Here is a 13,566-nt window from a genome sequence, read left to right as displayed (position 1 = left end):
AGGCTCAGATTGTTATTATAAGTGTCCGACATCATTATTGAAAAGATTCCTACATAGACAGACCTTTTTGTTTAGGAGTAAGATCTTTTTTGTTGAAACCGAAACTAATTTTAGCGTGCTTATTTTCTCATGTCAGGAGTTCAAACCAGATTTCCAGAGTGTCATTGACTACAAGACCCATAAACCATCAGACCTATCACTATCTATTGATTGGCTATGAGACCAGGAAGTGTGAGGGATGCACCTTCCTTCAACACAGACCCTCTTTGGCTATCGGGGCCATAGCAACAGCATTGGAAGCTCCCACTGGCTCAAGTGAGGTGTCAATCAAAAGGTCAGGAGTTTTTGTTCATTTTGGTAGCAAGGAGTTGGCATACTTAAACGCGAATGGAAGAAATTATGGTAAATACACAAACAAATACTAACATTTGAAACGATGCAGTGAAAGTTTGTAGAAATCTATGGACGTAATAATATCTTCGGACTTAATGTTTCACTGGATATAGATCGTCCTGACCACTGGGAGTGCATGAACACAACATGAGCACCATTTTTGTCAGCATGATATGGATTGGTGGATCAAAATAATGATTCATAGGTGAGTTATATCTGTTTTTTGTTAGGGTTTTTTGTCTGACAATAGTGTTTATTGAACCTGCAGTAGTGGTTGTATCTTGAAAAGGTTTGCATCAATCAAACTATAAGGAGCATAGCTTTGAAACGATAGGTTGTATGAGTAAACAATTGAAAAAAGGCAAGCACAGCAGTTGTTTCCATTTCATGATCATCAAATAAAACCTCAGGATGGCCCGCATCAGATTTCTATACTACAAGATGAAGAAAAACAGTAAAGCTTCACATTTTAGGGCACATTGTTGTAGAGGGTGATTTGAAAAAAAAGATGAAGCTTTTACCAAAATGGTGTTAGATTAATTTTCTGCTTGCAGACTAATCAATTAATTGAATAATCTTTTCAGCTGTATGGAACACAAAGTTCTCATAGTCTTAAAAAAAAAAAAAAAAAAAAAAGTAAAGGCAGGAAGTCCAGGAACCTCTAGGGGGCACCATCGTACTGTATAATGTGAAGGACAGGGATAATATGAAATAGAAAACAATACAGTAACAGAACAGTGTGTTCTGTCTTTGTGAAAACCTATACTGTTGATTAAACTGTATTACATCATGAGATATTCATGGTGTTCTGTCTTTAGAATTGGTACGTGTCCTGCTCTGCTCATTTGTAATCATATTGATCAATATCTTCCTTCTAGACCAGACCAGGAGCAGACGGATGCACCTTTTCTCATGAAGGAGGAGATGGAGCGATCAAAAACAGTCGCTGGGATGAAGGAGTAGTTGGCCATCGGGTTCTCCTTCATGTTCTTAAAGGATGTGAGCTCCACAATCCGGCTGATGACCTCATCAGACACTGACAAGTCCAGGTACCTCATGATGCGCTCCACTTCACGCCGAGGATTCTGGAGAAGTAAATATGATGGTAAGAGTACATACAACACGCTTTGGTAATACTGAGTCCATATATTCTCTGTACCTCTTTCATGTCCTCATAGAAGAGGTAAAGGATGTTCTTCTTCTCTCTCTCCACCCAGTAACCTTTCACATGGTCGTACCAGGAGCCCCAGGCCACTGTAGACACAAAACATACTGAGCATTAAGAAGACTCACTGATGAGCAGTTAATCCACTTACCTTCTGGGATAGGGCTGCAGAGATTCTGGACCAAAATCTATTTATTAACAACCTGTTAATATTTACAACTGCTGGCTTGATGGATTAGTGCAATAACCCCAAAAACATTTGTGATTGCAGATGTCTTGGGGACTGTTCTTAAATTGTCAGAGGAGGGGGGAGTCTGGGGTGTGACTTCATTTTGTTTTCTTTATTTTGCTCCTTCAGAGCTACAAATAGTTTTCATTGAGCCTCCCTGAGTGACTGGTGAAAAATGCATGACCCTCCTGCCACTATAAAATATAAGGTTTTTAAAACTTACCCTTTGATGTTTGAAAGGTAAAGGTTTAAAGTTGAAGGAGAAATCCTGGAGCTGAAAAAAGCCTTGGTTTTCCACTATTGTTGTGCAGACTGGTAAGCTTGTGGGAATTCTTTATTTTTGGCCAAATTTGACATGCGACATAGAACAAAGTGATTTTGATATAATATCACTACTGTAAGGTCAGATTTGGTTATGCTTTTTTCCTGATGGAAGCATTTGTTCCACATAATGTTTTCAAGGACTGTCAGAAATTTAAAAATCCAACCATAATGTCTTTACAAATGCCTTAATGTTTTTAGTTTCCTGCTATAATAAATGGTAAAATTTTTGCAGTTTTTAAAGAAAACATGCAGGTTTGGAAGGAATGTTTTCCTTAAAAATTAACAAAATATAAATACAGAATACAACCATTTAAATTTGTATGCCCCTCCCCTAATCCAAAATAAAAACAGAAGTCCCTCTCCAGTGCTTAAAAAATGATTTGACATGAACTGACTGTACTGTGATCAAACACGCCAGGGCTGGTGTTAATATGGACATTTCCTAACAAAAAAAATTGTTGATAATTGATCAGCACTGTTTTTAAATCAGCCCTGAACTTTGCAAGGCCGAAGCGGACATGGTCGTCCAGCTGGTACTTATCAATGTCATGAAATTTAACAATATCAATGCGTTCAAATCAATTCTTGCCCCACATGTCCACTCCCACCCCTCCCTGTCCCACCCTTCAGCCTCTCACCCACTTTTTAGCTTTTTTTTTTGTTTGTTTGTTTTATATTATGCAAAATGACTAACCATTGTGGGCAATGTGTAAACCCTTCACAAAATGGAATGGTTTTGATAACAGTTTAATAAACTTAAAACCTGAACATTTGCAGCAGCAGGGTTGTCAGCTCTTCCAGAAGCAAAGTCCCAAACCAAAAAACTGAAAATGCATATGTGGCAGTAAAGTAGCAGTTAGTGTATTGATGGCAGTCAGACACCACAGCAGAAATTGAATGTAAAAATACACCAGTTGAAATTCTTTTGTAGGTCTGAAGGAACATTTTCTCCTGATTGGCATTACCTTGACTCTACAGCCTCATAGGGTGCTGTTAATCCTGTCATGGTCATTGAGGCATAAGTTTCTCACAGGGAAAAACACTTAGGTAAGGACACTTATTCTTCTAAGGTGTAGTGGAATGTAGAAGTCACATCAGAACTTCTGGCTGGTGGCGTGGGTAAATGTACCAGTGTGGCTGTATTAACTCAGTTCAGTTAGAAGCTTTGTGCAAACAGAAACAACCAGTTTGAATAAAGGTAAAATGACACCCAGGAATGTGATTTAATACGTACACTCTCCTCGCATGAACTTGGATATGTAGCCCTCCCAGGGCCCGGGCTCAGGCTGGGTCTGGTCCATACGATCAAAGTGGTAGTAACTCACCAGGTTGTCTTTGGCATTGCGTGCCATGTAGATAACCTTTACACACAATCAAGAGGGACATATAAAAAGGGATTATAAATACAATGCAGACACTGGATAACCTAATGAGGCAGTTGCATTGTAACCTCTCATCCTGTTTATGTGCATCGTACTATAAACCTTTTACCCTGTTTACAGTGTGAAGCAATAAAATTCAGGATTTTGCTCTCAGTTGAATCTGACAGTTTGGGCCTCACCTTGCACTTGTTTTCCCAAAATCCAGGAGGCACCAACTGAAAAGGAAGGTGTGTCTTGATGACTCTTGGAGGATCCATGGTGTTAAGAAGATCAATACCTGAAACATCAGTTCAGAGAAAAGGATATGTACGTATGAAAGAATTAAACTTTTGTTCAACGCTATCTCAGATTCCATGTTATAAAGCTGATATTAGCTCTTTTTAATGTGACATCATTGACTAACAAATCTTTCTTGGTTAATTAATTTACTTGACAGCTTTGAACTTACCCAACATGTATATGAAGCCACTCATCAGTATACTGGTAACACTCTAACTTTGTAATAACAGCAGGGTTAAACATGGACAATGTTTCAGTATCAGAGTTACCTATCTCTGACCATCACTGTGTGTTTTTTGGTGCCAAACTAAACCCAACAAAGACGAAAGGTGAAGTTCTGGTTTAAAAAAAAAGACATTTCAAGATGGCAAGACTGAAGCAGAGTTCTCTGAGTCATACAGCTATGGCTACTCTGTAAATGACATAAACAATACTTTGTCATCTGCCTTAAATACTGTTGCTCCACTAAAGGCTAAAAAAGTTAGACTGGCCGAATCTCCCTATGGTTAAACAATAAGAGTGTTAAAGAGATTTTAAGGGAATCTGTTGAGCAGCTGAGAGAAAATGGAGGAAAACTACAGTTCTCTGTAAGATATACAAAGAAGCGACGGCTGCCCATAACAAGCAATACCTCGGACATAAAAGGATTACTTTCCCAACAATATCACAGACAATACTGGGAAGTCTGGAATAGATTAGCTACTCAACACTGCCCCCACCTGTCTGCAGTTCTCTGCATCACAGAGTGAAGAACTTGCATTGTTCTTAAAAAACTCAATAACTTCAGTTAGAGCTGTTATTGCTGCTGATGTAAAGGCAGATGACATCAGTAAACCATCAAACAAAGATGTAATCATGGGGAAACTGAGCTTTGTGACATTACCTGAGCTTTGCAAGACTGTCACTCAGTGTAACTCCTTGACCCCATGTATCGACTTTGTACCTACAACATTTCTAAGAGGGCGCTCGACAGTGTTTCAAGTCAAGCCCTGAAGATTGGAAATTCAGGCACCTCCCCAGGTGCCTTCAAAACAGCTGTTGTAATACTAGAGAAACCAAACCCAGATGTACATGCACTGACCAGTTATAGGTCGATAGGCAACCTCTCATTCATTGGTACAAGACTTGTAAAAAGTAGTTTCAGTGCAACATAAACTCCTTTCTTAAAGAGAATAGTATCTTGGAAGGATTTCTATCAGGCTTTAGAACATACCACAGCACTGAAACTGCTCATTTCTTGTCGTCTTAAGGCCCTGGCTAACCAAGCCAGCGATTGGCCATGCCCAAGTAGTTGTGGTACGTATATTCCTATTCTTATTCTCATTGTGCTCATGCTACATGAGTCCCACACCATTTGCACAGAGATGAATGGATATCACATAAATAACTTAAAACTAGCACCACTGCAGTTACGTTTTAAGAGAATAGGAGTGTGTTTAAATAAAAGAGGCTTGGCACATAAACATAATCACCTTAATACACACCTGAGGGGATGGGTGGTGGGGAGAAGAGTTCCAGGAAAGGACAGCGTTCAGGTGTGGGGGCTCGTTTGCAGGCCTCAGCATCTCCGTTGTGAAGAAGCAGGTCAACTATCTCCTGGGTCCATGTGGTCCCTTATGTCCCAGAAACACAAATTAGCACTGGATGGTGGTCCTTTTGTTGAGTAATAAAGTTGTGTACTTTTTTTTTAAGATAATTTTTTGGGCAAAAAAAGTAGTGAAGCAAAAAGTAAAATGTTTTCTTCCGATATGTAGATGAGTAGAAGAATAAAGAAACAGAAAATGTAAATACTCACGTAATATTCACATTTGTATTTTCTCAAACACCTGTGTAAATGTAAAGGGAATTAGGGGTGATTTGGATGGTTTTTGATTGTACTCCTTCTGTAAGCTTTTGGCCATGAATAAATAAATAAAAATAGCCAAACAAGTGATACATGTCTGTAATAAAGACGTGACCTATTCATTTGAGGAGGAAAGAAAGTTATATCATATTTCAAGAGGGCGTGACATACCCTTTTAAGGAAACTGACCCCAAGGCTCTTTTTTTTTTAAAGTCCGTCCACAGTTCATACAGTATAAAGCTGTCTTTTCTCACTGTCACAACAAAAAATCCAGCTTGTCCATAAATATGTTTCAGTCAGGACCACCTTAGTCAAAGAAAACTTTCTTTCCATTTGCAGTATTATATTTGGCGGTATGGCTCCATTCTGGGGCCTCTCTACTTTTCCTCGGGCCTACACAGAAAGCCTCTTCCACACACCTACATGGAAAGCCTAAGGCAGAGAGAGCACACCTCTATGCCCTTCCATGCGCAAACAAGGAAAGCCAAAGGCATTGTGTTTGGGTGAATGGGACAAAATAAAATCAGCTTCATTCCAAAACTACAAACAAGATATGAAGACATTTTTACTGATTTTACTGAGCAGTAGCACATTATAATCATGTTTCCATCAAAGGTTTGTACTACACCCAGCCAACATTTGTATGTGGGGCCCTTGTGGGTAGTACATGGGCTGATAAATAGGCCCTATATGGGACTGTCCACGGGTTCCATATTTGCTTCATGACATTTGCCCACATGGGTGGGTTTTACCCAAGTGGACCCCAGATAAGATGCCCATTTTGGATCTATACCCACTTTGTACCCAGGTAGCCACAGCATGACTCATGTGGGGCCCACTTGGACAAACTCACCCATGTGGGCAATTGGCATGGGGCAAACGTGAAACACGTGGACAATCCAATATAGGGCCTATTTTTCATTCCATTTTTCGGCCCACATGGGTCCCACATACAAATGTTGGCTGAGTGTATTAGCTCTGACAATTTTATGACCTTATGATTAAAACTAGCTAAACCTCATGTAATTTTCCTCGTCTCATGCACTGCAGGGTCAACTTCCTGTTTGAATCTTGCCCCACTCACTCACTGCTATGGCTCAGCAAAAGTGTTTCTTGTCATTCAGCAGGTGAGAATATAAACCCTGTACAGTTGCACTGTCCCATTTGACCTTGTGTCCCAGTCATCCTTAATTCACCTTCCTTAGTTACATTTCACAAATGGTGCCAGCTGTGCGAACAATAACATAACTTCAATTAAAACACAAATAAGTCCTGTCCAAGACTGATTACCCATTTAGACCTGAACTGAAGTACCTGCTTTGGGGTAGGTGGCAATGAGGAGGTCCGAGGGGTCAGGACGGAAAGCCCAGATGGAGTCCCAGTTGTTAGCGATCAAGCACATGAGAGGAACTCCTCTGACTGGGATGAGAGGGAAGCGATAGAGGGAGGCATTTGCTGTCTGAATAGCTGCGCTGTAGGACAGCAGTTTTTCCTTTGACATGACTGATACTGTCGAGACCTCAGTTGACTGGTACGTTGGTTCTGCCCTGCTGCTCCTCTCTTGGCTGGCTTTTGATCCTTTGTCAAACATTAACAGCCAAGATACTTTGTACAATCCCTTCAGAACATGTTTTATTTCATGTTTGTGGGTAGGAGTAACAGAGAGGTGAGATAAGGTAAACTTTGTTATTCCAAAAGACAATTTCAGGTGGTATATTCACCTCTGATTGGCATTCACTGGCGTCTGCAACATTGCAGGGTGCTGCTAATCTCCTGCGGCTGCTAAGGCATACTAAGTATCTCATGCAGGAAAACAGTGAAGTCAAGAAATCATCTGGTTAAGATTATATTTTGCTGTTCTCCAAGCATCAGAGACATTGATATTACCAATAAGGAATATTTCTTTGGATATCTGCAAACAGGGTGTTTTAAATCTTCTGCGCTAAACTTTCCTGTTAACCTCCCTTGTAGTGAGTGATTTGGTGAGTTTTATATTGGAGGACCAAAATGTAAAACAGTTTTTATCATCATTATATTCACTTTTCAGTTCCTCTGACACATACGAGTTGCCAGATATTTAAATGGTAAAGAGATACATTGAAAATGACTGGCAGGCGGCTGTAGACTAGATCAGATCCACGTTTACATGTTATAGACTGAAGGAGACTCAGTACAAGATTCTTCACAGGCTGCATATCACCCTGTTACTTTTAACAAAATAAAGCAGGATTTATACTTCTGCGTCGAATCGATGCCATACCTACGGCGTAGCCTGACATCCACTTCCCCAGAAATGTAACTATCCCAGCAAGTAATAGTCGTGATTTAAACGTATTGGCTATATTTAGCTCCGATTTAGTCTAGCTACATGTAACCCAAATGTAGCCGATTTCATTTTGAAATTGATTAAATGTAATTTTCGCCATTGCAGATGGCATGCAGTATGATGTTCAATCACGTATGGAGAGTCAACAGTAATTAAGATATGTTTATCTCCATTTTTTGGACATGGTCTCTACGTAGCCATATAATTGATGACGTCTACACTTTGGCTATGGTTAGATGTCTACCAAATTTTCACTGACAGCCCAAATTCAGCCGTGATTTAGCCTAGACGTCAGGTCTTCATGTAGACGGCTATTAGACGTTTTTTAAACCAAAAAATGCTTGCTGGGATACCTCCCAGTGACGCAGACCTCCTGTCTATTTTTAAAAGCTGAAACCATTTCCCTCGGTGGAAACTTAGCCTTTATTTACTTTTATTTCACAGATAAGAAACAATAAATTGCGAAGACAATGGTCAACAAAGGTCTTTAGTTTGCAGAGCTGTATCAGTTTGGACACCCAAAATCCATTAGATGAGGGTCCTGAACGGTAAGTTGACACCCTTCATTTGCCTTTCATAATCTTCATCAAACATCTTCGATTGCTCGGGTGTGAAATGGTTTCTCCAATCACCTACTTCACCTGTAAAGAGAAAATGCAGAAGAGAATACGGCAGTGTAAGATATATAATTCAGTGACCATATGTGCTGTTATTTGCAAATAATCAAGAAACAAAGTCTTAAAGGGGAACTTTGGTATTTTCCAACCTTTCTAATGTTTTGTGTCTAAGTAAATTATGGGAACAATTTTTGAAAGTAGTCATTGAGCGAGAGGGCTACAGCCCTGTGAGCAACTGAGCACATTTAAGTCCACTAAAAATGATGTTTTTTGCCACTGACAGGCTCAGATGGTTATTATAGGTGTCTGACAACTTATGGAAAGGATCCCTACAGAGACCCATGTTGTGTAACCAAAAACAGACTTGAAATCACCATGTCAAGGGTATGGTAAGAACCCAATAGCAGCACTACAAATAGAAGGACAGTTTGTAATTGGCTTTAATGAAACCACGTGCAACAAACAGAACAATCAGGCAAGTGAAACACCAAGCAAGACTAACTTCTAGGGGAACAGGTTTAATCCAGGAGTGGGCAGGAGTGGGAGATGTGTGGATAGGTGATAGGCTGGCAGGTAGGTGTGGTGGAGAGGCGAGGTTAACTCAGTGAGTGGCATGTATGGCAGGTTGACAGTACCCATTGGGACACACCATCCTCAAACCCACCAGATAGGGAGTTTGATGATCACTGTTTCTACTTAAACAAAAAAGATCTTACTCTTAAACAAAATAAAATCTATCTCTATAGGGATCCTTTCCATAATGGTGTCACTTAGAATAATAATCTGAGCCTGTCAGTGACATCTTATTATAATAATCTATATCAAATCTATATCTATGATATAATATTCTTATTATAAAAGATGAAATAAACACCAAAACAACTTCAGATTAAATTTCTGCTTATAGACTAATCAGAAGACAAAATATGAAACAAGCCAGTAACAGAGCAGTGTGTTCTGTCTTTGTGAAGCTTATACTGTTGATTTAACTGCAATACATCATGAGATATTCAAGGTCTTCTGTCTTTAGAATTGGTACGTGTCCTGCTCTGCTCGTTTGTAATCATATTGATCAATATCTTCCTTCTAGACCAGACCAGGAGCAGACTGATGCACCTTTTCTCATGAAGGGGGAGATGGAGCGATCAAAAACAGGTGCTGGGACGAAGGAGTAGTTGGCCATTGGGTTCTCCTTCATGTTCTTAAAGGATGTGAGCTCCACAATCCGGCTGATGACCTCATCAGACACTGACAAGTCGAGGTACCTCATGATGCGCTCCACTTCACGCCGAGGATTCTGGAAAAGTAAATATGATGGTAAGAGTACGTTGAATATGCTTTGGTAATACTGAGTCCATATGTTCTCTGTACCTCTTTCATGTCCTCATAGAAGAGGTAAAGGATGTTCTTCTTCTCTCTCTCCACCCAGTAACCTTTCACATGGTCGTACCAGGAGCCCCAGGCCACTGTAGAGACAAAACTCTCTGAGCATCTTTCACGGTAACATTACTCTCAGTCCACTTTTAAAGGGTTTATAAGTTGTAACAAATATTTAAATAATAGTAATAAATGTAGGCTACTTATTATAGATCTATCTATCTATCTATCTATCTATCTATCTATCTATCTATCTATCTACCTTTCCATCCATCCATCCATCCATCCATCTATCTAGGGCCTATTCAGCTGAAATGGCGAAACATAGCTAAGGCTGCCTATGTATACAAGTAGTCATGCTGTACATTGTTATCAGAGAATTATTACCTAAAGCCACTTTAAAAAGTAATTTTCTTTGCCAGGCACAAGCTTGGAGGGGATCACACATTTGAGCATACGTGTGTGCATGCGTGCATCCATGCATTTGTGTATTTGTCTAACCACAGCTAATATTACATACTACTGGACCTATCAGCCTAATATTTTTTTGTGCACAGTGTATTAATCTTAAATAAAATAGAGTGGATTTGATTTGACAGCAGGGTCATCAACACTTCCAAAAGCAAAATGGATCCCAAGGTCCCAAACCAAAAAGTAGTTAGTGTATTGAGCGCAATCCAACACCAAGGCAGAAATTAAGTATAAAAATACACCAGATGAAATTCTTTTGGAGAACTGAAGGAACATATTCTCCTGATTGGCATCACCTTCACTCTACAGCCTTGCAGGGTGCTGTTAATCTTGTTATGGTCATTGAGGCATAAGGTTCTGACAGGGAAAAACAGTGGGGTAAGGACATTTATTCTTCTAAGGTGTCGTGGATTACACCAGCCAGTCCTACATATTTAAATCTTTTAAAATACATCAGAACTTCTGGGTGGTGGCGTGGGTAAATGCACCAGTGTGGCTGTAACATCTCTGTTCAGTTAGAAGCTTTGTGCAAACAGAAACAACCAGTTTGAATAAAGGTAAAATGACACTTGGGAATGTGATTTAATACGTACACTCTCCTCGCATGAACTTGGGTATGTAGCCCTCCCAGGGCCCGGGCTCGGGCTGGTACATATTCATACGATCAAAGTGGTAGTTGCTCACCAAGTTGTCTTTGGCGTTGCGTGCCACATAGATAACCTTTACACACAACCAGGAGGGAAATATAAAAAGGGATTATAACAACAATGCAGACACTGGGTAACCTAATGAGGCAGTTGCACTGTAACCTCTCACCCCATTTTGTGCATCATGTGAGGCAATAAAATTCACCGCAGGATTTTGCTCTCAGTTGAATCTGACAGTTTGAGCCTCACCTTGCACTTGTTTTCCCAAAATCCAGGAGGCACCAGCTGAAAAGGAAGATGTGTCTTGATGATTCTTGGAAGATCCATGTTCTGTAGAAGATCAAGACCTGAAACATAAGTTCACTTAGAAGGATTTGTAGGCCTTGATATGTAGGATATGTATGAAGGCACCGAAACATACTTTTGTTCCACACTATCTCAGTTTCCATGTTATGGTAATGTTACATGAGTCCCACTTTAATGCACAGAGATGGACAGATATCCTACAGCTGCTTTATAATCATCCACTGACTTAAACTAGCACCATTTTAGTTTCTTTCCTAGAATAAATATCTGGGAAGTGAAATAATGTCAATAGATAGAGTGTGCCCAAATAAAAGAGGATTTGGCACATAAACATAACCACCTAAATACACACCTGAGGGGATGGGTGGTGGGGAGAAGAACTCAAGGCAAGGACTGCGTAAAGATGTGGGGGCTCGTTTGCAGGCCTCAGCATCTCCATTGTGAAGGAGCAGGTCAACTATCTCCTGGGTCCATGTGGTCCCTTATGTCCCAGAAACACAAATTAACACTGAGACAAATGAAATGGATACTTTCCATGTATAGTATAAAATCTTAAACGTTCGAGGAGATATCCCATTGTACACTCACACCAAAACAACAACACATAAACTCGTGTTAGAATGACGTATTTTCCATAATGTGACAATTTTACAGATGTTATTACCGGGAAATTTACTGGAAGAAATTCATCAATTTGAATGTTAGCCCTCACTCTTCAAGATGACTGGCCAACAGTGGCTACTGGTTTGCTTAAATTGATCCAGTTTGTGTACTTTTTTAATTGATTTTTTGTTTGTCTTGTCAGCTTCCCTCCATGATGGGCGCTTTATTTAAAAGGATACTTCACCCCCAAATGACCATTTATCAATTACTAATCCTGTGTAACTTTAATGTCATGAACAACATGGTTTTCTGGTATGCCTTCAGCAAACGAAGAATCAAAAAACTGAGAAAATTCTTGATGAATCAAAGTCTCATTTATCCAGTTGTATGCTACCCGGAGAAAACCAGCTGACACAGGGAGAACATGCAAACTCTCCGCACAGAAGGGCTCCCCCACCCCGGGGTTGGAACCCCCCACCCCGGTTGTATATTAGCTTCTGTATGTAGCCTTCCCAGCCACCTGGCTCAATAACATGAAATGGAATATTATGATAAACAATCAGAACAACTGAATTGTTTTACCAGTATTTCTAAAAGGAACAATGTACCTTTAAACTACCTTACAGTAACACACAGACCACAAGTATTCATGGGGCAGCTGTGGCTCAGGGGAAGAGTGGGTCGCCCACGGTTCAATCCCGAGCATTCTTGGGCAAGATACTGAACCCTAAATTGCTCTCGATGGCTTTTCCATTGGAGCGTGAGTGCAAGTGAATGGTTAGTAGCAGGTGGCACCCTGTATGGTAGCCTCTGCCGCCAGTGTGTGAATGTGTGTGTGTGAATGTGACATATACTGTTTAAGCTCTTTAAGTTGATGGAAGACTAGAAAAGGGCCACACAAGTGCAGTCCATTTACCATTTACCATTTAACTATAATGTATACATGTAATGTATCATCTCGTCACATGATCAAATAGAGACTTGACACTGGACAACATCAGCATACAAATTACCAGCAATCCTCACTTCAAATCAGTATATGGCAAAAATGGCAACTTAAATAAGCACTGTCTATATTTACATTCCTGGACAGGGAACTAAACTCAAATGTACCTATGCTCTCTTCAAAGCCAGACTCCTTAGTTACATTTCACAAATGGTGCCAACTGCGTGAACAATACAGAACTTCAATAAAAATAAAAATGACACAAAAAGTCCTGTCCAAAATGGATTACCCATTTAGACCTGAACTGAAGTACCTGCTTTGGGGTAGGTAGCAATGAGGAGGTCTGAGGGGTCAGGACGGAAAGCCCAGATGGAGTCCCAGTTGTTGGCGATCAAGCTCATGAGAGGAACTCCTCTGACTGGGATGAGAGGGAAGCGAGTGATGGAGGCACATGCCCTCTGAATGGCTTCGCTGTAGGACAACTGTTTTTCCTCCGACATGACTGATACTGTCAAGAGCTCAGTTAAGGGATCCCAAAAACTAGAAGCTGACTGTAATGTCTAAGTGAAGACTGGTACGTTGGTTCTGCTCTGCTGCTCCTCTCTCGGCTGGCTTTACATCCTTTGTCAAACATTAACAGCAAAGATACTTTGTACAG

The 13,566-nt window shown here is 40.2% G+C and overlaps 1 protein-coding gene across 3 annotated transcripts in view; it reads right to left on the bottom strand.

The window, feature by feature from the left end:
- Nucleotides 1-13,566, bottom strand: part of sult1st6 (sulfotransferase family 1, cytosolic sulfotransferase 6) — a 26,839-nt gene extending 13,273 nt beyond the window's left edge. Inside the window, exons 1-6 of one of the 3 annotated variants that reach the window (XM_049563701.1) lie at nt 6,930-7,917; nt 5,257-5,385; nt 3,673-3,770; nt 3,346-3,472; nt 1,553-1,647; nt 1,298-1,478 (exon numbers count right to left, since the gene is read on the bottom strand). In XM_049563701.1, the coding sequence (XP_049419658.1) occupies nt 1,298-1,478; nt 1,553-1,647; nt 3,346-3,472; nt 3,673-3,770; nt 5,257-5,385; nt 6,930-7,206 (907 nt within the window). In that variant the 5' untranslated portion in view covers nt 7,207-7,917. Of the gene's footprint in view, nt 1-1,297; nt 1,479-1,552; nt 1,648-3,345; nt 3,473-3,672; nt 3,771-5,256; nt 5,386-6,929; nt 7,918-13,221 lie in introns of those variants that run through there. The other 2 variants (XM_049563703.1, XM_049563700.1) reach the window with 2 other exon arrangements.

This window comes from Epinephelus fuscoguttatus, linkage group LG20 (assembly GCF_011397635.1).
Source record: "Epinephelus fuscoguttatus linkage group LG20, E.fuscoguttatus.final_Chr_v1".
Lineage (NCBI taxonomy): Eukaryota > Metazoa > Chordata > Actinopteri > Perciformes > Serranidae > Epinephelus > Epinephelus fuscoguttatus.
The sequence above is the reverse complement of the archived record's forward strand: the minus strand, read 5'-3'. Positions and strand labels throughout refer to the sequence as shown.